The 23047-nt window shown below is 34.0% G+C and overlaps 3 protein-coding genes and 1 pseudogene across 7 annotated transcripts; 2 read left to right on the top strand and 2 right to left on the bottom strand.

Moving 5' to 3' along the window:
• Window positions 1–1273: 1273 nt before the first annotated feature.
• LOC111317964 (putative ABC transporter C family member 15) lies at window positions 1274–6985 on the bottom strand (annotated as a pseudogene). The gene is made up of 10 exons (XR_016333126.1): window positions 6269–6985; window positions 4759–6188; window positions 4569–4655; window positions 3884–4486; window positions 3610–3774; window positions 3140–3434; window positions 2494–3014; window positions 2362–2425; window positions 2034–2272; window positions 1274–1737 (listed from the first exon to the last, which is right to left on the bottom strand). The product of XR_016333126.1 is annotated as a putative ABC transporter C family member 15 (transcript).
• A 5851-nt stretch (window positions 6986–12836) lies between these two features.
• On the top strand, window positions 12837–14462 carry LOC111317471 (mitotic spindle checkpoint protein MAD2). Its single transcript, XM_022919895.2, has 7 exons — window positions 12837–13123; window positions 13226–13241; window positions 13352–13482; window positions 13602–13722; window positions 13830–13933; window positions 14025–14146; window positions 14240–14462. The coding sequence occupies exons 1-7, from the start codon at window positions 13051–13053 to the stop codon at window positions 14294–14296; spliced, it is 624 nt and encodes a 207-aa protein (XP_022775630.1). The 5' UTR covers window positions 12837–13050; the 3' UTR covers window positions 14297–14462.
• A 730-nt stretch (window positions 14463–15192) lies between these two features.
• Window positions 15193–20201, bottom strand: LOC111317962 (trihelix transcription factor GT-1-like). The gene is made up of 5 exons (XM_022920507.2): window positions 19242–20201; window positions 18114–18152; window positions 16640–16771; window positions 16154–16378; window positions 15193–15717 (listed from the first exon to the last, which is right to left on the bottom strand). The coding sequence occupies exons 1-5, from the start codon at window positions 19786–19788 to the stop codon at window positions 15518–15520; spliced, it is 1143 nt and encodes a 380-aa protein (XP_022776242.1). The 5' UTR covers window positions 19789–20201; the 3' UTR covers window positions 15193–15517.
• Window positions 20202–20331: 130 nt separating this feature from the next.
• Window positions 20332–23017, top strand: LOC111317963 (uncharacterized). Of its 4 annotated transcripts, none has more exons than XM_022920510.2 (2): window positions 20332–20480; window positions 21946–23017. In XM_022920510.2, the coding sequence occupies exons 1-2, from the start codon at window positions 20469–20471 to the stop codon at window positions 22840–22842; spliced, it is 909 nt and encodes a 302-aa protein (XP_022776245.1). In that variant the 5' UTR covers window positions 20332–20468; the 3' UTR covers window positions 22843–23017. The 4 variants fall into 4 exon arrangements, with proteins under 4 accessions (XP_022776245.1, XP_022776244.1, XP_022776243.1 ...); XM_022920509.2 differs by having other exon boundaries at window positions 20344–20480; window positions 21858–23017; XM_022920508.2 differs by having other exon boundaries at window positions 20358–20722; window positions 21858–23017.
• Window positions 23018–23047: the final 30 nt, after the last annotated feature.

The raw sequence follows: 23047 nt of genomic DNA, 5'->3' as shown, positions 1-23047 counted from the left end.
AATGTTTTTTAAAGTACCATCTTTTGAGTTCAAATTAATTCATTGCTAAATTGATGATTGTTATTGTCATTCTTTTCTTGATTTTTCTATACGGAATAGTAATTAGGTTAAAGTATTGTTAGAATCGAATCGGATCAATCAATTAGATTGATTGAATTAAAAACCGATGATCATTCTAATTTTTAAAATTAAAAAAAAATTTCAATGTTCATTGAATTATTAAAAGTCAGTCAGATTTTGATTACATCAGATTGGATCAGATCGAATTAATTGGATTGGATTTGATTTTAATTAATTTTAATTATTTAAATTAATAATTATTCTTAAAATTTTTTAATAATTGGTAAGATTTAAACACTTACCACATGTTAACCAACAAGTCAAATATATTTATTTATCAAATAATTAGGTAGTGTCCCGTATGTTGTTACGGTTCAACAATAAAAATAATTAAAAACATTAAAATATATTTACACATACTTATTTTATTAACTTGTGAAATATTAAACTCTTTAAAAACAAATATAAAAATCTGCCATGAATAATAAAAGAAAATTCGAAATAGATTGAAGATTTTGCAACACAAATCAATAAATTCATAATTAAATTCTTTTAATATCTTTCAAATTTATAAACTAGATCTTTTAACTAATGGGTTCTGTAAAAAAAAATTATAAATTAGTTAGTATATTTATCAATAAATCATAAGAGTTTAAATAAAATGATAAAAAAATATTTACAAATCAGCTAATATTTTTTAGAGAAGTAAAATCAAGATGAAAATTAGAAAATAAAAAATGAGTAATTTTTTTAAAAGTTTTCTTATAAAAGATTTTGAAAGATCAACGACATTAAATAGATCGACAGAAAAAATGATTAGATAAAAAAGAAAAAGAGATTTTATCATTTTTGGGTTTAACAAATTAAAATTTTTACTTTTTTTTCATTCAATGAATCAATTAATTGTGATATTGTGATGAAAAAATGGATAATTGCTGAAATTAAATATTTATTGATTTGAATATTCTCTTGAATAATTATAGAGCTTTAATTTGTAAGTAAAAGATCAACCTGGCTTGTGAAATTATTCAGTTAAATAAATAAAAAAATTTATTTATAAAATTGACATGTAACATTTTTTCATAAAATTGTAAATTCAACTAAAATTACGTTAATTTGTTATATTTAATATATTATTAATAATATTTAAAACTATAATTAATGTTTTGATTAAATCGGTCGGTTGAATCGAAAACAAAATATTTATCCACTCCAACCATCGGTCCTATTATTAAAATATTGGTTACAGTTAGAAAACAAGGATGATAGCATTCATCCCACACTGACAAGAGAGACCGGTAATCAGCTCCAGAACAAGGATAAAAAGAACCAGGTATCCCTTTTATGTATTCATTAACCGTGGGACGGGTAGAGAGCATGCAGTAGCTTAAACTGTTACTGAAAAATACCTTGTGAGCGAGCAGCAGCTAGCGGTGTGAGTTTATTTTAGGGGGGCTCTTCCATTAATAGAGGTGCCCAAAAGCTCTCGTGTTGGTACATACTACACCATTAGATACCTTCCACATGTTTGCCGTCCATGTATCATTTCTGTCCATCCTCAATACAGATTCTTATGGTTGTTCTTGGATGATCTCAAGAATTCAGCCGCCAACTTTGAGAATGAAGAAGATTTGTCCTCAAGTAATCACCGGGGCATATCAAACTCTACAATTTTCCCTGGCATTAAGCAAACATATTTGTTGCATTCATCTAAAATCAATCTCCAAATGCAGCATTATCTAAAATCCAAAGCAGTGCTACTTTGTGCTATTGGACTTTATGCCTATCTGATAATTGCCATCTGTAGTCTCAAAAAACATTAACTATGTTTCAAATTTGTCATATTGATGCATGTTTAGCACCAGTAATAGTTCTGCATCAAGTGGTGGAGCACTTCATATGATTGATCCCATTAGTTATTTTATGTTGGTTCGCAGGGAAACTATAATTTTAATAGGATTACTTCAACTTACCCTTATCAAGAACCAGAACAAGTCATTGTCAATAACAGTTGGTATCCGATGTGCCACAGTGATGACAGTACATCTGGTTGTCTCGTCTCTTATTGTCTTTTGAATCACATTATCTGTGGCTGTATCAATGGAAGCTGTGGCCTCATCCAACACCAAAATTCTCCTTTTCTTTAGGAGCACCTTAGATACGCAAACAAGCTGCCTTTGTCCAACACTCCAATTCTCTCCATCTTCAGCTACTGCACAATTTACCAGATTTCAGAATCAACTACCCTAACAATTATATCAAGTGACTGAAATATATTTTTCAATTATTAAAATTTTATACCTGGAGCATCAAGAAGCCGTTGATCCTGCCCCACTATATCCGCAAGACGACACTTTTTGAGGACCTGCCGTGAGTTTATTTCAATGAAACAGGATACATATATAAAGAGAGAAACTAAGTTTTAACATTTACCTCCCAGATTTCTTGATCCGTATGTTGTTGCAAAGGGTCCAGATTGGTCCTTATAGTTCCTTGAAACAATATTGGGTCTTGCGGGATTATGCCCAATCTAGACCTCAAATCCTGCAAACCAATAGTAGAAATATCTACTCCATCAATAATAATCTGTCCTCCTGAGAGCTCCACCACCCTGAAGAGAGCCTGGATTAGAGTGGACTTTCCACTCCCTGTTCTGCCAACAACTCCAATTTTCTTTTCTCCGGGGAATGTGCAAGTTATACCTTTAAGAACCATAGGGAGAGTAGGTTTATATTGAACCTGAAGGTTTTCAAGTTCAATTCTTCCTTCTGTTGGCCAGTCAGGCTTTGGCCTGCAATTCTCGATCACTAAGGGAGCTTCACTTGGTATGTTTGTGAATTGAAGAATTCTCTCAACTGATATCATTTTGTTTTCAACATTGCATAAGTTCCATATCACCCATGCCTGCAGTACATTTAAGTTCAAACCATATGTGGCTGCCAATCCTTCCAAGCCTGATGTCACATCAGCATACTCTTTAGTTAGAAACTCGACATTAAAGATTTCAAACGGAAGAAACTTCTCAAAAACCAACTATCAAAATGATCAAAGAAAGAAGCAGCGGAAGGAAGGAGCTTACTGGGGTCGATAGCGGATCTGGGCAGGCTAAGTAGGATGATCAACACCAGGAAGAAGACAAAGTTGAAAAGAAAGTTGATTCTAACACACAGCCACTCCATTGTGCCATAGTTATGGAAGGCTACACGAGAATAATCATCAATTAAGCTCAGGCTTTTCTCCATGAACCTGTCTTCCTGGCCGAAACAACGGATTGTTGCTGCCCCTGTGATAGATTCAGAGAAATGATTTAAGATAGGAGCCTTTCTAATTCCAACCATCCTTGCTAGCTCCCTAGCAGTGGTAATATAATAGGTCTGTAGATAATTTAGGGCGTTTAGAATTTGAAACATCAAAAAGAAATAAAAATAAAAGATATTTTCTACACGTAGATGCAAGTTACATTAGTAATTGTCTTTTGCAATTTCTTTGGCACCTTTTGCGTATTGTCGGAGACAAGTAGAATATGTTTGATATGAATTTGGTACTTGCCTGATACCAGAAGGAGATTCCGAGGATGGCAAGGAAGAGAAGGAAGATCTGCCAGGCGACATGGGACATAAGAATGATGATACTTAACAACTGAATTAGAGCAAATGCCAGTCCGGCTAATCTGTAAGGAATGTCTGTGTCTAATGTGCTTTGATCTGTAGAAGACTGTAATAACAATAGTGAAAGAGAGAATTAAATTATGATTTCAGAAAGAATTAGGCAATATTATGGGAAGTGAAAAGCAGTTGAACTTTGCTGCAAACAAGAAACTAACCCTATTGAGAATTCCACTTGAAGGAGTGGAGTCAAAGAACGAAATGGGTGCACGGAAAACTGATGTTATCATTCCAAGGAAAAGATGTTGAGCCGTCTCCACCGCAATAGTTGCCAGCAAAACTGCCCTTCCCAGTATGAAGATGGAGCTTCCACCAGACAGCAAAATAAATATGCCTATTAACTGTTTTCTTGATACCCTGTGATTTTTCTCTGTTGCCCAAGCAATCCAGTAATTGCTACCCATTTGTAGTACCTGGAAGAGAACTTGACAGGAAAGGATGACAGGAACAAGTGCTCCCTTATAAGCTGCACTGACAAGGGTTGAGTAAACACTCCATTTGACACGACCAGTTTCTGTTTCTTCTTCTTGACTCCTTTCGAAGAGCTTTGCATAGCAGATGGGCTTTCCATGTTTTTCTTCTATGACTTCAATTTGACTTATCTGACAGGGTCCAGCTGTCAAGGAATCGTATTCTTGGGGTGGTTTCACTTCGTCTAGTGATTTTCTATGAGCATTCATTTGCCTAACGAGTTCACCATCAGAATCACCAATCAACTCTTCATATTTTCCTGACTGAACAATGAGACCATTTTTCATCACCTACAAGAACATGCACAAAAGGCAGAATGAGACTTCAACAGTTGGTTCCTTGTAGTTTTCTATGTGAACCATAGGATTTTACCAGAACAAGGTCTGTTGCATCTAAAAATTCCAATTGGTGTGTAGCATAAATGACAGTCTTCTGAGACAACAATCCTTTGAGACATTTCTGCGAAAAAAAAAAAAAATCATGCATTAAGCAACCTAAGAGTACGAGTATGCACCTTGAATAACAAATAGCAATTGAAACGAGAGTTAGGGGTGTCTTTTACCTTGAACAGATGTGTTCCTGTATGAGCATCAACTGCACTGAAAGGGTCATCTAGGATATAAATATCAGAATCATTGTAGACAGCCCTTGCCAACTGAATCCTCTGCTGCTGGCCTCCACTCAAGTTCATCCCTCTCTCTCCCACAACACTCATATCCTTATTAACCCACATCTCAATATCTTGGTTCAAGGCGCATGCTTCAAGAACTTTTTCATCGAAAGCATTATTCATATCCTTCCCAAATAATATATTCTCTCTGATAGTGCCTGTTTGAACCCAAAATTTCTGAGGCACATAAGCCTTTTTCCCATAAACCTTAATAACTGCACCAGAAATCCTAGGGATCTCACCTAGTATGCTGGAAAGTAGGCTTGATTTACCTGAGCCAACAGAGCCACAAATAGCTATCTTGTAACCTTTCATTATTTTCATCTTCTCTGTGATTTTGATGGTTGGCTTCTCTAAGTTTTGGCTACTTGTTTCCCAAGCATATTCCCCAGTCTCAATTTCAATTGCAACATCAGATGTTTTTGGACCACAATCAGGTATGAACTTCCTTTGATCTTCTTCTCCAAGGAACTCCTGAATTCAATCAAGTGAGACTTTTGTCTGAGCAATCATGGAAATGAGCTCCGGAAGATTGTGTATAGGTTCTTGTAAAATCCTAAAAGTTGCTAGAGCTGAAAGTACTGTTCCTGATGTTAATGGTGTTTTTAACAAACAGCAGACACCAAATGTGATGACTGACACTAGAGTTGGTGAAGCCCAAAACAGAAAAACAACGGCTGAGCATGTATATAGATACTTATTAAGCCAGTTTCTCTTTGTTTCTCTAAGTTGAATAAGCTTCTTCAAGAAAGTGGGTTCCCATGAGTGGAGTTTTAAGACTCTCATGCCTTTTAGAGTCTCCGATGTTGCTTTTATTCTTGAATCCTTAGCTTCCATGATCTTGGAGTGAAGTCTCTCTTGACTGTTGGCTAATGGTGTGTTACTCACCATCACCAAAATTGTAGCAAAGACAGCAGCAATGGAAGGAGCAGCACCCAGATTCCTGTACAGTATTACCAAGGCAAGAAAGACTTGGATAGGTAGCAACCACACTCCATGAATATACCAGCAAAAGTCCCCAATTCTCTCTGTATCCACATTGATGAGATTTATGATTTTACCATTGCTGGGACCAACAAACTTAGTTGACAGAGATTTTTTGTAAATCAATACTGTGAGAGCTGCACGAACCCTTATTCCAATTCTCCGAGCACCGAAGTACCACAGTCGTTGAGTTAGTGATTCCACAGTCTTTGAAAAGAAGAAGATAAATGCAAGAACCAGCCCATATTGGTAACTTGAACCATCATGCTTTTCCGATAAGAAATTCACAAAGCTGGTGATAAGGAAGGGTCCCATATAGGAGGCAATTGTATTAAGTCCTACAGAAAGTAAACATAAGAATTATAATCTGCTGCATACAGAATCTGAAAATAGATACAATGAATTGAGAAGAAAATACCTGCAAAAACCGCATTTACAGCAAGGGATTTCCGTACAGGACGGGTTATTGCCTTTGGAAACGAAGAAGATTCTGTTTTCTGATTTCGAAGTGATTCTTCGAGCAACAACGAGGCATTATCTACCGTTTCTGATTCTGGAACTGGAGGAATATGGTGCAATTCAAGTTTTCCAATTCGACCCCTTTCAGGAAGGGGGTTTAGCCATCCGAATGTGAGTTGGCACCAAATGCTAGCATTAGTAAAAGTACTATCATCTTTGGAGGAATTTTCATCCTCCCTGTGGAGCAATGGATGTTCAAGGTCACTGTTTTTGCTAATAGCAAGAGGCAGACAGCAACAAAGCAGTATCAATAAGGCAACGAAGCAATATCAACAACGTTGGCTTCTGGCAAAGGATATGGCAATTCTTTGGATTTCAAGTGGTGGATAAGGTAAACAGCTACTGAAAGTGAAACAAAAATGCAGGAAAGCACCCACCATAGTATTAGGACTAAAGGCCATGTTTTCTGCCCCCTGAAAGTTCTGTTCTTTGAATAGATTGTAACTAAACTTGCTAGAAACCAAGTGATAGCTGAGCAGAAGGGTTTGGTAGAGACAATTCCACGATTCCAGTAAATATAAAACCCAAAACCCAAGTAAAAAATAGAGATTACAACATTAGATAGAACAGTTATAAGAGTAACGACTCTTACTTCTCTCCCTACTCTACGTTTGCATCACTATCACTATCATGATCATGTCTCCTACGTTTCAAAATGTCTAAGGAAATCCACGTTCGTAAAGCAATGACAAATGGTGCATTTACAAGTTCTAGAGAGACCTCCATCGGAGCTGACTCAGAATCCTATAATTCCCCAATCAAAAACCGAAGACACTGAGAAGAAAGTCTCAGGTTTTGGGAAAAGTAGCCTGCAAAAAACAATGCCTCTATCAGTGCACTGACGACGCAAAATATCAAACACCCAATTTAAATAAGAGGATAAAAAATGGTACAAAAAACCAAAACCGAAACCGAGGGAGTAGTCATTCACATTAATGACACAAAACAACAATTTAGCGGTGGGTTTAAAAGAAGAAAAGTGCAAAACAGGAAAAGCTGTTTGAAGGTTTGAACAAAGCATGTGGCTCGTTTCAAAGAGTACTGCCGAGGATGGTTGAGAGCTTTACACATAGTGGGATAGTTTCGGCTGCATTTTTAAAAGCAAACAACAAAGAAACAGTCACCATTTTGGCATCTCGCCTAAGACCTAACTCCAAATTTTTGTTCAGACTAATCCTGTCTTTCCCTTCAACATTGAGACGTATATTGAACAATGCCTCCAAACTATTTATCGCTTTAACATCGAATATATCCTTGGGACCTGTATCTTGATATGGTAGTTTCTGCCAACATGTTTGAAAGGTTTGGCTTAGTCTTTAAGAAATTATGTCAAATTGAAGCTGTTGATTTTATGTAGCCTTAAAATGTCTTCAATTATGTCGACATTTCAAAAACATTCATAAATTGTGTCTATTTTCGCCCACCTTGCCCACTCCATTCCGTACTGGACTGACTGACTTTACATAGGATTCTTGGATTTGCTTTCATATTTATTATTATTATTATTATTATTTTTGCATTAGGGAATCATAGCTGAAGTCACTTATTATAATAAATTCGGTCGCTCATAAATTTTCAAGACTAACTTAACATTTATCAGATAATTAATTATAAAAGAAGTGATCAATGTTCTTTGAACAGAAAGCGAGGAAAATATAGATCAGAAGGACGCCAAATTTTACCAACCAACGTTTCTATCACAAAACATTTGAATTTTGATTATTAAAATTAAAAATTCAATAAAAATTAAATATTCTATCACTGAATCACACTGTTGTCGACAAAATTCATGTTGCTTTCCAAAACTATCTATCTTTCCAGGAACCCACCAAGAAACATGATAAGAAGAAACGTGGGTGTCAAAGATTAATTTGCTTTCTCAATTTAACAAATGGAAAGTTCAATTGCCTACCATTCTTGATAAGCGGGCAGATTATTTTAACATTTTCTTACAGAATTTTCCCGTTGCAAACATTAAAATATATCTCCCTTATCATAATTAGTAAGATCATTATATCTTTTAAGAGATTAAATTTTGAAAATATGTGATGATTTTACGTCTTGATATCTTACAAAAAGTAAATACTTTATAAAATTATTGCTCTATATTTATCCCATTTCAGTGCTTGTTTTGCTTGCCATAAAAGCAGTGCTACTAGCGGTGCTGAAAAACGATGGTTTCCTAAAGAGAAAAGTCGTACAGACTCTTCACTCCCACTGATTGAACGTCACAGTGCACAGTGCCTGCATGTGGAAAGTGGAAACATTGCTTTATGTTATCAGAGAATTATGGATATTCTTTGACACGATCAAAGGAATTCTCGGACGTCCGATCTTGGTAATTAGGACTAGGGGCCCCATGATCTTGGTAAGGCCCACAGTGCATGGATGAAATGATCAAATTTGAGAATCATGATTTCGGTTTGGATCGATTTCAGTCAGCCAAAGATTCTTGTCTAATAGCAACGGGGGGTGTGTGTGTGTGGCGCAGAGGATGGCAAGGGGGGATGCGGCGAGAGAATTTCGACTTTTTCCAAGGAACAGAAGGACTGAGAGTCGAACACGTGGAGAAGATGCAGTTGTGTGCTGGTTTCGTTTCGTGGTCGTCATGGTGTGGTTTTGTCACTTTGCCGATTCAAGAATTCTCCACAATGGCAAATGTTTTTGTTATTTGGTTGAGGTTGAACAATATGGCAAATGCTGCGTCTCCACGAATGGCATCTAATCCCAATGCCATTTGCCTTTGATAAAGACATTAAGTAATTAAGTCTTTATATATGTTGTAGCATTTAATTAAAGTGCAAATGTATGCATTTGTATGTGACAATTTTTTTTTTTAGAGTAACAAGTAATTAAAGAGGTAGATGTTTAATTGTTTATTATTCTTTAAGTTTGAATGTTCAAAACGACAAACATCCATGCTGCAATGGTCGAATTCATTAAAATATACAACCTCCTATATTATAATATTATCCAAACTACAAAAATTTTTAAGGTTTTATATATATATATATATATATTTTTTGTTCTTTGAGCAGGAATATACGTTGGCAACTTGGCCTACTTGTGTTCTATATCCATTAGGCAAAAAAAAAAAAAAAAATCTTTTTGTTAATTATCAACCATGTTTTTATTGAAAAAAAAATATTTTCAGCTTAATTACTGCTTATCTCAACTAAAGGTCCATGACAAGGTTGGTGACGATGTGATCAAGAATCCAAGATCCTACATATGTTGGCATGCATCAATGAATAATTATATAATATATGTGTTAACAGAAAATGAGGAAATGGATGAACACAAAATGTCGACACATCCTTATTCACTGGGTCTGGGTGGCGATACCAACGTTTGTCTAGAGGTTTCCAAATCATCAGCAGCTGTGACTGTGATACAACACCTTTTGTTTTTCATCATCTTTGACTTGCATTTGCTTGCCCTCTCTATATTTACTTACAGTAATGAATGACTTTTGATTTTTTTTTTTTTGAATTCGAATGACTTTTGATCTTAGTGCACGTCACATGCTTGCCTTCTCATTCACATAATATAATAATATAGTAATTAAATATATACAAAAAAAAAAAATCAATAACCAATATGCTTGGAATACTGCTGTCTGAAGAATCTGTCGTAGTAAAACATTTATACGTGGCCTCATTCTTTAAACAAACTATACACAAAGAATATCAACCACTTTGGTGAGCTTAAATATTTAAATATAATAAAGAAAACTAGCAGTCCAGATTTTTTTTATTCGAAATTAAATTAGTTCATCATTCCATCAACAGATCACAATTGAGGATGGGTATTTGATTCAATCATTGTTTTATATATATATATATATATATATATATATATATTTTAAGAGTATCATCCAATTTTAATATATTTAAAAAACAAATTAAAAAGGAATAATAATAATAATAATAAATATATTCCTTGCAAGAGAACTTAATGCAAATTTGTAGCTAAACGAAGGGAGATATTATTATTTGAGAATTACATCTTAGAAGAGTATCCTCTAATCTGCCAATTCAATAATGAATCTGAGCTTTGACAACCGATGGTGGTGGTGGCGATGGAGGCAGTAGGTCGTCGGGGCAAACACAGAACTCATGTACGCAAATGCATTTGGATGGGCATTTGGAACACACACTACCACAGTCTTCATTTGTGCTGCACTTAAAAGAAATAACAGGACCCCTTGCCTCACCTCCCATCTCTGAATCTGCAACCAAAATTTTTGTTTACCATCTCAGTGCTTAATTCATAAAAAAAAAAAAAGAAAAGAAAAAGAGTTTTCAATGTATCAAACATGTCTGCAAATTAAAGAATATATTTCTTTAAAAAATGAGTAAGATTCAGACAAAAATGAAAGAAACTAACAAGATGAAAGGATTAAGAGGACAGCTAAAAGAACCAAATTGAGAGACGACTTATCCATATCTTATAGTAAAGAAGTTGATGGGGAAAATGTGTATATATATATTAGCTTGGTTCTGTTAGTACATATATATATATATATATTTATATAGTCAGTACTTGGACTTAATTCTTTGAGTGGATTTGTATTAATTTAATTTCATTGTGAAGCTATGTGAATAAAGAAGGAAAGAAAATCAGCTTAAGGAGAATTTGACCTTGTATTAATTTTTATTGTGTAATTCTCTGATTAAAAAGGAAAGAAAATCAGCTTAAGGAGACGTTAATTTTGTATTAATTTTTATTGTGAAATACTCTAATTAAAAAGGAAAGAAAATCAGCTTAAAAATGATAAATATTCTCTTTTGATTTAATTACTTAATTAGAATGAATTATATAGAATTTACCATTTATAAGAATGGACTCTACGTAATATTTTTATGAATTTTATATAGTTTTAAATTACGATTCATTAACTATAATATAATAATTACATATGATATATTCTCCCTTATTTCATTATTAAATAAAGCAAATTATCACATCATATTAGTATGATATGTTGACATATCTTATAATTATTATTGATAAATTATAATACAATAATTATAGGTGATATATTCTTAAATTTTTTTAATTATTTTTTTATTTTATTATTAAACCAAGCAAATTATCAAATCATACTGATATATTGTGATATATAAAAGTCATCTTAAAGTAAATATTAAAATAAAAAGTAAAATTATCGGCATTTTTTGTTATTTTAACTTTTCTCACACATCTTATAATTAAGTTCTGATCTTTCATGGAGTTACACTAGTAATTGTTATCAATAGGATTATAAAAATATCCTTCCTACCTTATTTGTTCAAATTTAAGGATGTTTTTATAATTTATCATGTAAAATTAGGATGTATTAATGATAATGGATTAATATTTAATAATATTAAAATTAATTTTAATAATATTCAATTAATATTTTAAAATTGGTTTCATATTAATGAATTTAAATTAATAAAACAATATTAAAATTAGTTAAATCATATTAAAATATTGTTAAATAAATTAAATAATGTTAATGTTTTATATTATTATTGAATATTATTAAATATTACTTTAATTTAATATTAAAACAATATTTAATAATGTTAAACAATATTATTTAATTAAATTAATATTTAATAATATTATTGAATATATTGAATTGATATTTAATAATATTATTGAATATATTGAATTAATATTTAACAATATTATTCAATATAATTTAAATAGTATTTAATAATATTATTTAATATAATTTAATAAGAAACTAATATTAAATTAACTAAATAATATTTGAATAATATTACAATTAATTAAATATTATTAAATTAAATAATATTAAATTCATATTTAATAATATTAAAGTCATAATTAATTATAATAAATTAATATTTAATGATATTATAATGATATAATACTATTATATTAATATATAATAATATTAAATAATATTAAACCAATATATAATATTATTAAATATTTAATTTATATATTAAATTATTATTAAATTTTTTATTCATTCTTATTAATTAATAATTCTTATAATAAATTATAAGGATAAAATAACATTTTAAACTTATATATTCTATCAATATTGTTTGAACTAAAAAATATATATTAATATTAATTCCTTTTTCCTTTTAATTTTAATGAATCAAATTTTATAATACATATTTTATTATATTTTTATATTTTATTTTCAAGTAATACTAATTTTATTTTTTTTTTATTTTGTTTCGCTAAACGTGTGGATAATATTTCTCATAAAAATAAAAAATAAAGATATAAAAATAGGGGAAAAGTATTTCGCAACCAAGACGTTGACGAATACAGAGGTCAACGCTGCCCTCCCCTTCTGATTATCCTACGTGGCAGGACGATTCGCACTTACCAATAAAAGCGGACCCACTTTTTTGCGGTTAAAGATTTAAAGGCGCAATTTAAAAGGTTACCGTTGGGTCCAAGACGGACATCAAGAAACTAGCCGTTACTCTGCTTTTCTTTTTACTCGCTCTGTGTTTAAATTTTTTCAGAAACCCATATTTCTTGAAAGCTCATCACCTCATATTCCTTTTCATGTAATCCAAACCTTAATTTTCTACTTCCCTAATCCCAAATTCCACTTTCCCTTTCACCTGATTTTACCAATTACAGCATAGATATTTTGTTCCTTTCAAATACAATTGAAAAATTGATCGTGGAAGAAGTCGAATGGCGTCAAGAACAGTTGCCAAAGATATAATCACTCTACGAGGCTCAGCAGCAATCGTGAGCGAGTTTTTTGGTATGCGATTTCTCAAACATAACTTTCTTTCTTTTACTATTTTTTTAGGTTTTGTTTGGCGGTAGAGAAATTTTGTCTGATTCTGTTCTTTTTCTTTTTCAGGATATGCGGCGAATAGGTAATGATGAATGGATGTTTGTTCCTGGGTTTCTTGTACTTCTTTTCTTATTGATTTTTCTGAATCTAGTTTTTTTTTTTCTTATTAATAAAAAATTTGTTTTTGTTTAGCATTCTGTACAATCGAGGGGTTTATCCAGAAGAAAGTTTTGTGAAAGTGAAGAAATATGGGCTTCCAATGTTGCTTACCCAAGATGAAGGTGTTAAATCCTTCATTTCCAACCTAACATCACAGCTTTCTGGTAAATCTTTCTTTGCCTTTGGGTATTTTGGTTACTTATAAAAAAATGTACGACAATGTGATACATTTAAATACATAGTAATCATTTCTCTCATTCTGAAAATGAAATTGTTGGGAAAGAATGGCTGGAAGCTGGGAAGCTACAGAGGGTTGTATTGGTTATCATGAGCAAGGCAACCAATGAAGTCTTGGAGAGGTGGAATTTTAGCATTGAGACTGATGATGAGGTTGTTGAGAAAGGGTAATAGTAGGTCATCTTTTTTTTACTCGTCAGTTATCAGTCTGGTTTTTGTGTGAAATCTGAAAGATGGATTTTCATTGGTTCCTCGTTTGTGTCTTTGATTGCAGTGTGTCAAGGGAAAAGAGTGACAAGGAAATTATGCGAGAAATACAGGCAATCATGAGACAGGTTGCCTCGAGTATTACTTACTTGCCATGCCTCGACGAACCATGTAAGAAAAAGACATCTGATTGAAAGCATTTTTGTCATCTTTTTCCTTACCAGATATCTCACGCTGTCACTCGTATTTCTTGTTCTTCCAGGTGTGTTTGATGTATTAGCATACACTGATAAAGATGTTGCTGTACCATTCACTTGGATCGAGAGTGACCCCAAGTTGATTGCCAATCCTCAAATGGTGAAGTTGCATTCATTTGATACCAAGGTAATGTTACAAAAGCAAATCAAGTTACATTAATAGAATTAAGGGCAAAATTTTGTTTTGCTTCTAAGTATTTTGTCTGTTGGGGTTATGCAGATACACAAAGTTGACACTCTTGTATCATACAAGAATGATGAATGGGACGAGCAGTAGAGTGATTGAACCCTTTGTTTTTTCTTTCTTTTCTACTGCAATATATTTCCTTCACGTGAATCTTCAATTCACATATTTCCAATATTGCTACGAGAGATGACAAAAATTGTTTGTGTATGTGTATGGTTGTGAAATGTTTGAATGAAGAATTTATCAGCCGTATCAACCTGGTGCCGAAGAATTTCACTACTGTTCTTTCACAGATTTCAAGTTGTGTTCATTTTATCTTAAACAATCTATCTCTCTTTTATTTTTATTTTTTTTTATTGTGAACTTTCCATTGAAGAAGTATTTGAAGTGAATTCTGCTCTCAATTGATGCGACATTCTGTGGCTGGATTATAATCCTATGGTTAGATGGGAGTAAAATTACCGTTCCTTTTCCCGGTAAATAACAAAATACAATTCCAGATCAAATATCTTTACTCAGCTACTATAATTTCATGGTATTTTTATGTAATCAATCCAGCATCTACAAGTCAAATACCAAACAGTCTTACCAAAAAGCAAGATACAATCAAATACCAGTTGAATGACAAGGTTTCAAATATAAACCCTGAAAATACCATAAATACCATGAATCCCAGATCACATAATCCTTTGGTTGCCCGATTAAGCATGTATAAAATATGAAAAGCTCTGGTAGGAAATTTTTTATTTCCCAGGTTTCAAATACAAACCATGATTAAAATTTGCTTTCAGAACTTTCTGCCACTGATCTTGGCCGTCCTTCAACTGTCACTCTCAGAATATTTTGGTTGCCTGTGGTTTAGGCGTGGAGCTGTAGCATCATGCACTTGAGATTAAGGTTTCATGCAAATACGCAATGTTATGAAAGGGAACCAAAAGCAAGATATATTCTCAGAACTTTAGTTCAAGCAGCAGACAGCAATCAAATGTTGTCAAATTGACCCACGGAAGACCTTGCTAGAAATACTTTGTTTTCAACTGAAATACATATTTACAAACAAGGGATGTCCAGACCGCATGAACATAAACAGTAATGGAGTGAATACCTAAGAAGAAATATTATACAACATGCTAATAACATCTAAGTTAAAGAGTTCATTATTAGTAAGCAATAATAATGAACATAATGACAATCTTCAGAAAGCACTAGAGCAAATCTTAGAATCCCACATATACGCTTATGTCAAGACTAGGCAACTTTATTATAGCCTCTCGAGAGAACTCCAATTGTGCAAGCAAGATGCGCCAGCTTTCAGCTTACACCTCGATATATAGCATTAGTTCGAAGGTCGTCCATATTATCAATGTTTCTGTATCCATCAATCTCCCTGAGACCTGTGTAGCCCCGACGAACTAGATACTCTCGGTAATCATCTTCTGTGTAAAAGATCTCCTCCGTGTGGACCGGTATATGATCTGACTCATCATAGAGGCATACTTTTATAGCCAAACCTGAATGCAGGAGTTTGAAATACACAAAAAATGAGTACCTTGTTTTTCTCTTCTGCCAATGAAAAAGAAAAAAAAAAAGCCTGCAGGTATATTTGATAGCAAAATGAAGGTGTTGACTTAAAGTTTTGGAGTTTGTGCCATGTAATATTTCATATGGAAGCAACTCTGGACTATTATGTGCAGGCTATATCTCTTTTATATCACTAGACAACAGATCACAATGTTAAACGGTGGCCAATGCATAAGGCTCTCACATAGTGGGGATCTTGGGAGCGTTAGACATCTATAGGTTTTACCTTTAACCATGCTTTGTAGATGATAAAAGATTATTACATCATTCAGAGCTGTATCTTTCATCTATTAGATTTTAATGAAATCAATTATTTGAGAAATATTGTCGGATTGGTTGTAGAAACAGCATGCACGTCAATGTTACCTTCATCAAGGTGTAGAGTATAGTTCCCTAAAGGCATTTCCCTGTCAAGACTACGAACTATATGGTCTTCATCCTCCAACCAAAATGCGCGCTTAGTTCTCAATCTAAAAGCAGATTTAATAGCCTCCCTGATGGCATCTGCAGTACCATCTATACCAATCCTTCTGGTGTAGTCCCCAAACTTGACAGTTATAACCCTTCCTCCATATGACTGACAGTCACCACCTACCAAAAAGGGTGTGAAAGAGAATAAGAAGTCAATACAAAGATTTCCATCAGAATTAAAATTTTCATCTCAGACAAGATTTGGGAGCCAGTGCTCATAATCAAGAGCATTTAACCCAATCACATTCAGTTGAGCAAGTACGAAGAAAATGTGCCTGTAATGCACCACCAAAACACCTAAACATTTTGCTACATGCAAAACCATTATATCTTTTGGTAAAATCAGTTCAGCAAAAATTCTAACAGAACTTACAAACTTACCATTTCCAGGGGTTTCTCTCCAATTCCAAGGAGGAACTCCACCAGCTGCAACTGCCTCAGCTGCGGTGATAGCAAGAGGATGTCCATCATGATCTAAACGTCTTTCAAGATTAAGCGGCGGCCTACCACTATCTGCACAACAGAAAGCATAACCAGAAGGAGATGCATAAGTTTTTAAGGTAATTTGAGAAAAAGGCAACATGGAAAATAAAGCAAGTATGCTATGGTGAATAGATGAAAGATGTGCTTAAGTAAAAAGTCGTTCACCACAGATCAGGCAGCAATTCTGCAGTGTATATAATTTTTTCTATCTAACTTAAATGTTGATTCAGTATGGAAGTGCATCAACATGCACAAACGATATTCCTTTTACTGTTCAACTCCATATTCTAAATATTCCCAGTAAAAATTTCATCAAGATTGAAACTAAATAGAAGGCATAAGATTGCATAACCACATAATATAGAGAGCAGGCTTAAGAACCCTAGTGATAGATGCACATGTAATTCATTAAATTAAATTATATCCACTTTTTCAACATTCAGTAAACAATATTTCAGCATTGTGTATGTCGCTAACAAAAACGTGTACTTTAGATGCAGCTAAAGGTTGCCAAAGGCATAAGCTTTTGGAGCACAAAAGCCACTTATGGTCATGTGCAGACATAACAAAATCGTTCAAATGGAAAGATACTATAATGAAATATACTATTGGCTGTATAAAGATGCTAATGGCGCTCTAGGCAAATACATTGTTAGAAAGAGCAGTTTCCATCAGATAATTATTTGAGTGCTCCATGAAATAAGGATAGTATTAAGAGTAAGACAGTGTAGATAATCAACAGGTTTCTATCAGCACATGACTGTTTCACTCTTAGGAGAACTTATCCTGGTTGGGAGCAGGTGGTATATTGGGCTCACTACAAGGCTAATGACAGTCACTACAATTAAAAGGTCTGAATTCACAGCAAGAGATTGAGAATAAAGGGAAAGAAACAAGCAAGGCTGTCCATGGAGGTGTCTTGACTTCATGAAAGATGTTAACAATGCTGAAAAGAGAAAAAAAAAAAAAAGAAAGAAGAGATTGTTCAGTTTTAAGTTCAAAAAAGTACATCCAGTTTAACTGATGAAATACATAGAGGGAGACAGTACCTAAAGATTGCCTGATTGGTATGAAAGGTAACAGTTTTGATATTACGAAAAATATGCACATAACTTGGTGCTCTCAAAATAGGAGTTTCAAGATAGATACATTCTTCTCTAATTATGCCTCATAAAACTAATAAATTAAATCCAAGCAAGAACTTTATGAGGTACAGGGTTGAAAAGGTTAATGGCATTGAATCCAATAGATTCTATGTATGATTTACCCAAATTAACTTGAGGAAAAGTATTAGTACAAGATTAAAAAGGAGTGAAACAAAAAAAATCAAGATAAACCTTCTGATAGGCAAACTAAAATTACAACATCATACCTTCAACAGGACCAAATGATATGCCAGTATCCTCAAAACCTGAAAGAGTCAAACCATATTGGTGGTGATTATTAAAGTCATTGTAATAGAAAGAAAGACTTAAAATATGTTGCAATAAGAATAAAGAAACAAGACAACTATCCATCAGTAGCCTACATGAACACCCCCGCTACCCAAAGAGAGAGAGAGAGAGAGAAAGAGTAAGAGAGAGATAGACATTGAAATCTCCAAAAGCAGGAGGCTAAAACTTATGCACTGCTTTCATGAGGTGATATGCAACTGCAAGGTACTATGTCTGCATAAGGCAAAACCCAGGGAAAACCTTGTAAAACTGGAGTGAAAGTATTGGAAATGGATCAAACTGCATTAGACAACAGAGAGGAAATCAATAGACCGTATACAGATAATTATCTCTTCCAAAATAAGATTTTAATATATCAACATACTACTTCCCTGCTCTTATTAAAAAGGTGGTATTCTAAATTTTAAGGAGACCAGAGAAGTGTACTGCCTTTATGCCATATCTTGAAGCTTCCTTTGCAGTCTAGTCATTCATGTTATGCTCAGCATGATTCATGCTGAATAACTGAAATTGAACCCGATATCATATTTTGAATAACTTAATTGTTCTTAGACATGACACCTTGCTTCACTAGTAGATGTAATACATGTTGAATATTTACCATCTAAACTCCATAATAAAAATATAATTTAAAAGCAGCAGTTTTGTAAGTACCAACTTTCAGAAGGATACATGAAAGCAAACAAACCTTCTTCTAAAGTACACATTACAACCATAAAAAATAAAAATAAAAAAAAGAAAAGAAAAAAAGGAAGTCAAAGAATCTCATACACTGAAAGAACCAAAAATAATTTCTTTTTCAGCCGCAATTAATACTACCATCTTAAGTCACTTCAACTTCAAAAATTATAGCAGTCTTTAGACAAAAAATTCAGATGTTCTAAAGCTAAGACATCAATATATACAATGGAAAAACATTTAAAGCCATATCATCCTAAAACAGATTCTCAAATCCAAATAAAGCCTTTAAACAGTAACAACAGAACAACAATGCAATAAAAGTTCCACTTTTTAAATGCAAAAATATATAAAAATATAGCACATACCCTTATCTGAGAAATGCATAAATGAATCAACCTTAGGAGGAGGGTTTGGACTCTTATAAGCATTCTTCGTCCTCTCCCTTAAAATTTCTTCAATTTCCTTACAATAAGACATCTTAGCTGACCCACTCCCTCTATCTTGATGCTTAGCTTTTTTAAACTCTTTCAACAAGTTCCTCCACTTGTCGGTACACATAGTGGGGGATCGATCGAATCCTTTCTCTCTCATCTTAGCCGATATCTGCTCCCACAAGTGCTTGTTGGATTTGGAAGTATTGAAAAGGCTGTCCATTTCCCTTCTAAAGGCGATAAGGCTTCGGGTTTCGTCTTGGACCCAGGTCTCGGCACGTTTCTTGGGGGCTTTGATTTCTGGGTCTTCGCCGCTGCTTTCACCTAAGATCATTTGCTGTTGCTGTTGTTGGTGAGGAGGAGGGTGGTGGTGAGGTGGCAAATCCCCATTGCTAGTGACCTCGATGATCATGTCACGGGCGGTGGCAGGACCTTCCTCCTTGTATAAGTCTATCGGACGAGGCTTCTCCGATAAGTACATAGCCGTTTTCAATCTGAATGGAAATGGGTTTTTTTTTTTTTTTGTGGATATAGGGGGTTTAGGATTTTAGGAGTTGAAAAGAGTGAGGGTTTTGACAAGGAGAAGGAGAAGGGAAGTCATGGGGGATTAGACTTAATTATGATGAGTCTTTTTAATATATATTTTTTTGCTAGGATTTAGCAGAGAAAGAAGAGGAAGAGAGCGTTGAGTAGAAGCTTGGGCAGTGAGTGTACGATTAATTTGCGGAGCTAGAGGGATGAGTTGAAAACTTGACTTTGCTATTTTCCTTCTCTTTGCCTTTGGCCGTTGTTGCGGTTGCGTTGCGTTTTGCCCTTTTCTCTGTCCTAATCAAAGCCCAATCCTTTTTTATTTCCACGGGGGTAATTTCATTTGATAGTAATGGATACTTTATGTTAATAACAAAAAAGGTTTGGCTTTGTATTTTAAAAATAAAAAGAATAGGTGGGTGAGAAATTAGAAGACAAATAGTGGTGGGATTTTTATTTTTGATGATAACTTTGGGGCTCAACCTTCAAAAAGGAAGTGTATATGTTTGTATAAGATATGATTGGATTGGACATGAAAGAGATTGAATTGGATCCTTGGGATATGTAATAGGTAAATTCCAATATTCCATCCTTACACCGGGGTGATGCAACGACGCCGTTTGCAAAGAGCAAATGAGAAACATGGTGCGTTCTTCGAATACCTGTTTGCTCCCATCTTTTTAATAGTTCCAGTCTTCATTTTTTGGAGCCAAACCCTAAAAAATCAGATAAATAACCACCAAAATTAAAAAAAAAAAATTCTATGGTTATAAGCTGATTATGTTGGTGGAGCTGATTTGAGTTCCTTATTTGAAATCAAGAAATACCCATAGCCATTCTTTCAGCTCCCATTTCCGTATTATTTAGCAACTCAAGTTCTTTTTCAGGTATTTGATCAAATACTTCTTGGCCAGTTTATTTTTTTCATTTAAAAGTTGTGGTTTTACTAGGTTCTATGTGACTTTTGTCGTAGAGGTGGTGTTATGTGTTATGTTTCCTTAATGCCCATTTTCGTTATCTGATGGAAGAAGAATAAGAAAGATGCATACTTGTTCTTCTTCATGGGTTTCTTTTACCTGTTTGTGAGAATCCCAGATTTGGTTGATTTAGATAGTAGTGAAAAGTTGTGATTTTGCTTCCCTTTTTTTCTTAATTTTGGGTCATATGCATTTGTATGAAAAGTCACAATTTTCTTTTGGTACAGAAAAGTTCACAATTTGCATTTATACGCCGACATAGTTACTTTCTGGATGCAATTTTCTGGAAGGAAGTGGTTGCATTGTTAGAAAAGAAATTATCATTTGGTTCTACAAGCCAATGTGTTTGCAAGTAGTTTTATCATTTTATTAGACTTAATGTTTCTACATAAATCTAAAAAAATAAAGGGTTCTGAAAAATCTGGAAAAATCTAAACTAAGAATAGAAATCTTTGATGAATGGGATCGAGAATTGTTATTATTTGGACACAGGAAAAGGAATTTTGCACATCCCTTTCTTGTGCCGAAGACTAGGAAAACGAAGAATACTCCCTGTAATTATTTGTTCCCCTCATTTATCCTTCCTTTCTATTGTCCGCTTACTTATCTTATGTTTAGTTTCCAATCTAATTGAATTTAGAAAACAAAACCCATTCTGCGACACTTCAAGCTTTGCCATTTCCTTTGTGTAAATGTAAATGTAAAGAATATTGAAATTCACGTTAACTCAGTTTTAAAATATATTTTTTGGTTTTCTTTTTCCCTGCAAGATGAAATATTGATCACTTAAATTGCAAGAATAGAATATGGTGCATTTCTTGAGGGATTTGAAAGAGGCTTTGGATCTTTTTGTTAAGGGTGTACATGGATTTGGAACTAACTTATTCCACACTATTTTAGAATAAGTTTTTTGTTGATTTTTGTATTCTTTATATTTATGTCTGTTTTTATGATAGATTGTGATGTAGGAAATCTATCTAATTATTTTCTTCTCTCTTTTGGCCTTGAAACTGAAATCCATAACAAATTTGCATGGCTTTTTTAGGATCTTGTATCAGAATAAAGCAGTTATTCACATGCCTAGTTCCTTCACAATGAGCAATTGCAACATGACTAAATTTTGTGCCCTTCAGCATAAAGCTTTGGTTCCCTTGTCCATGAGCAGAAGGTGGAGAAATGGATGTCAAAGAACTCTTTCCACCAACATTGTAACACATATCCTTCCAAACACCCAACTTATTGTCCGTTCCCCATCATCAATAGTGCTTGCTGTCAACCTCACCCCATTTGATGCACCTCAACGCTCAGATGAATGGTTTGCCCTTCGGAGGAACAAGTTGACCACAAGCACCTTCAGCACTGCTTTGGGTTTTTGGAAAGGAAAACGCCGGTCTGAACTCTGGCATGAAAAAGTATTTGCATCAGAAACTCAGGTTTTGGAATCTTCTAAAAAGTGTGCTCTGGAGTGGGGTGTACTCAATGAAGCAGCAGCTATTGAGCGGTACAGAAGTATCACAGGCCGTGAGGTTAGCTCATTAGGATTTGCTATCCATTCGAAAGAGCAATTTGATTGGCTTGGGGCATCCCCAGATGGTCTTCTTGGTTGCTTTCCAGGAGGTGGCATCCTGGAAGTGAAGTGTCCATACAACAAAGGCAAACCTGAGACTGCTCTGCCATGGTCCACTATGCCATTCTATTATATGCCTCAGGTTCAGGGTCAAATGGAGATAATGGACCGAGAATGGGTTGATCTATATTGCTGGACACCAAATGGAAGCACAATATTTCGCGTGCATAGAGAACGCAGTTATTGGGATCTTATACATGGCATTTTACGGGAATTTTGGTGGGGAAATGTAATACCTGCTAGGGAGGCCCTATCGTTAGGTAAGGAAGAGGATGCTAAGACATATGAGCCTGAATCCACACACAAGCTGACAGGGCTTGCAATTTCTAAGAGCATAAAGTTAGCTAGTGAAGCAAAGATGTTATGTAGGGAGATTGCGGGTCATATTGAATTTTATAGATGATCCTAAGTTAAAGTTGGAGCATCTCATTTGCCACTGCCCATTTTGACATAATTGCTATTGATTTTTCCCCATGTATTGTTGTATTTGTTGAACAGCATTCTAGTGGCAATTGTATACTTACAATTCTATTGAACCATGATTCCTCATAGATGGTAAATGGTTTAGTTCTTATTAACATGTGGTGCACAACTGTTCGAAGTTTGGC

Source organism: Durio zibethinus, chromosome 2 (assembly GCF_047325235.1).
Source record: "Durio zibethinus cultivar Kanyao isolate XHJ-2024 chromosome 2, ASM4732523v1, whole genome shotgun sequence".
NCBI classification, from domain to species: domain Eukaryota; kingdom Viridiplantae; phylum Streptophyta; class Magnoliopsida; order Malvales; family Malvaceae; genus Durio; species Durio zibethinus.
The sequence above is the reverse complement of the archived record's forward strand: the minus strand, read 5'-3'. Positions and strand labels throughout refer to the sequence as shown.

Bases quoted from the DNA above. Each gene is read 5' to 3' on its own strand.
- LOC111317962 (XM_022920507.2), bottom strand. From the start codon at position 19,788: ATGTACTTATCGGAGAAGCCTCGTCCGATAGACTTATACAAGGAGGAA. The intron at 18,153-19,241 runs GTATGTGCTATA...TGACTCTTTCAG, and splicing joins TATGCATTTCTCAGATAAGG to GTTTTGAGGATACTGGCATA. The intron at 16,772-18,113 runs GTATGATGTTGT...TCTGTTGTGCAG, and splicing joins ATCATTTGGTCCTGTTGAAG to ATAGTGGTAGGCCGCCGCTT.
- LOC111317963 (XM_022920509.2), top strand. From the start codon at position 21,889: ATGCCTAGTTCCTTCACAATGAGCAATTGCAACATGACTAAATTTTGT.
- LOC111317471 (XM_022919895.2), top strand. From the start codon at position 13,051: ATGGCGTCAAGAACAGTTGCCAAAGATATAATCACTCTACGAGGCTCA. The intron at 13,723-13,829 runs GTAATAGTAGGT...CTTTGATTGCAG, and splicing joins GATGAGGTTGTTGAGAAAGG to TGTGTCAAGGGAAAAGAGTG. The intron at 14,147-14,239 runs GTAATGTTACAA...GGGGTTATGCAG, and splicing joins TGCATTCATTTGATACCAAG to ATACACAAAGTTGACACTCT.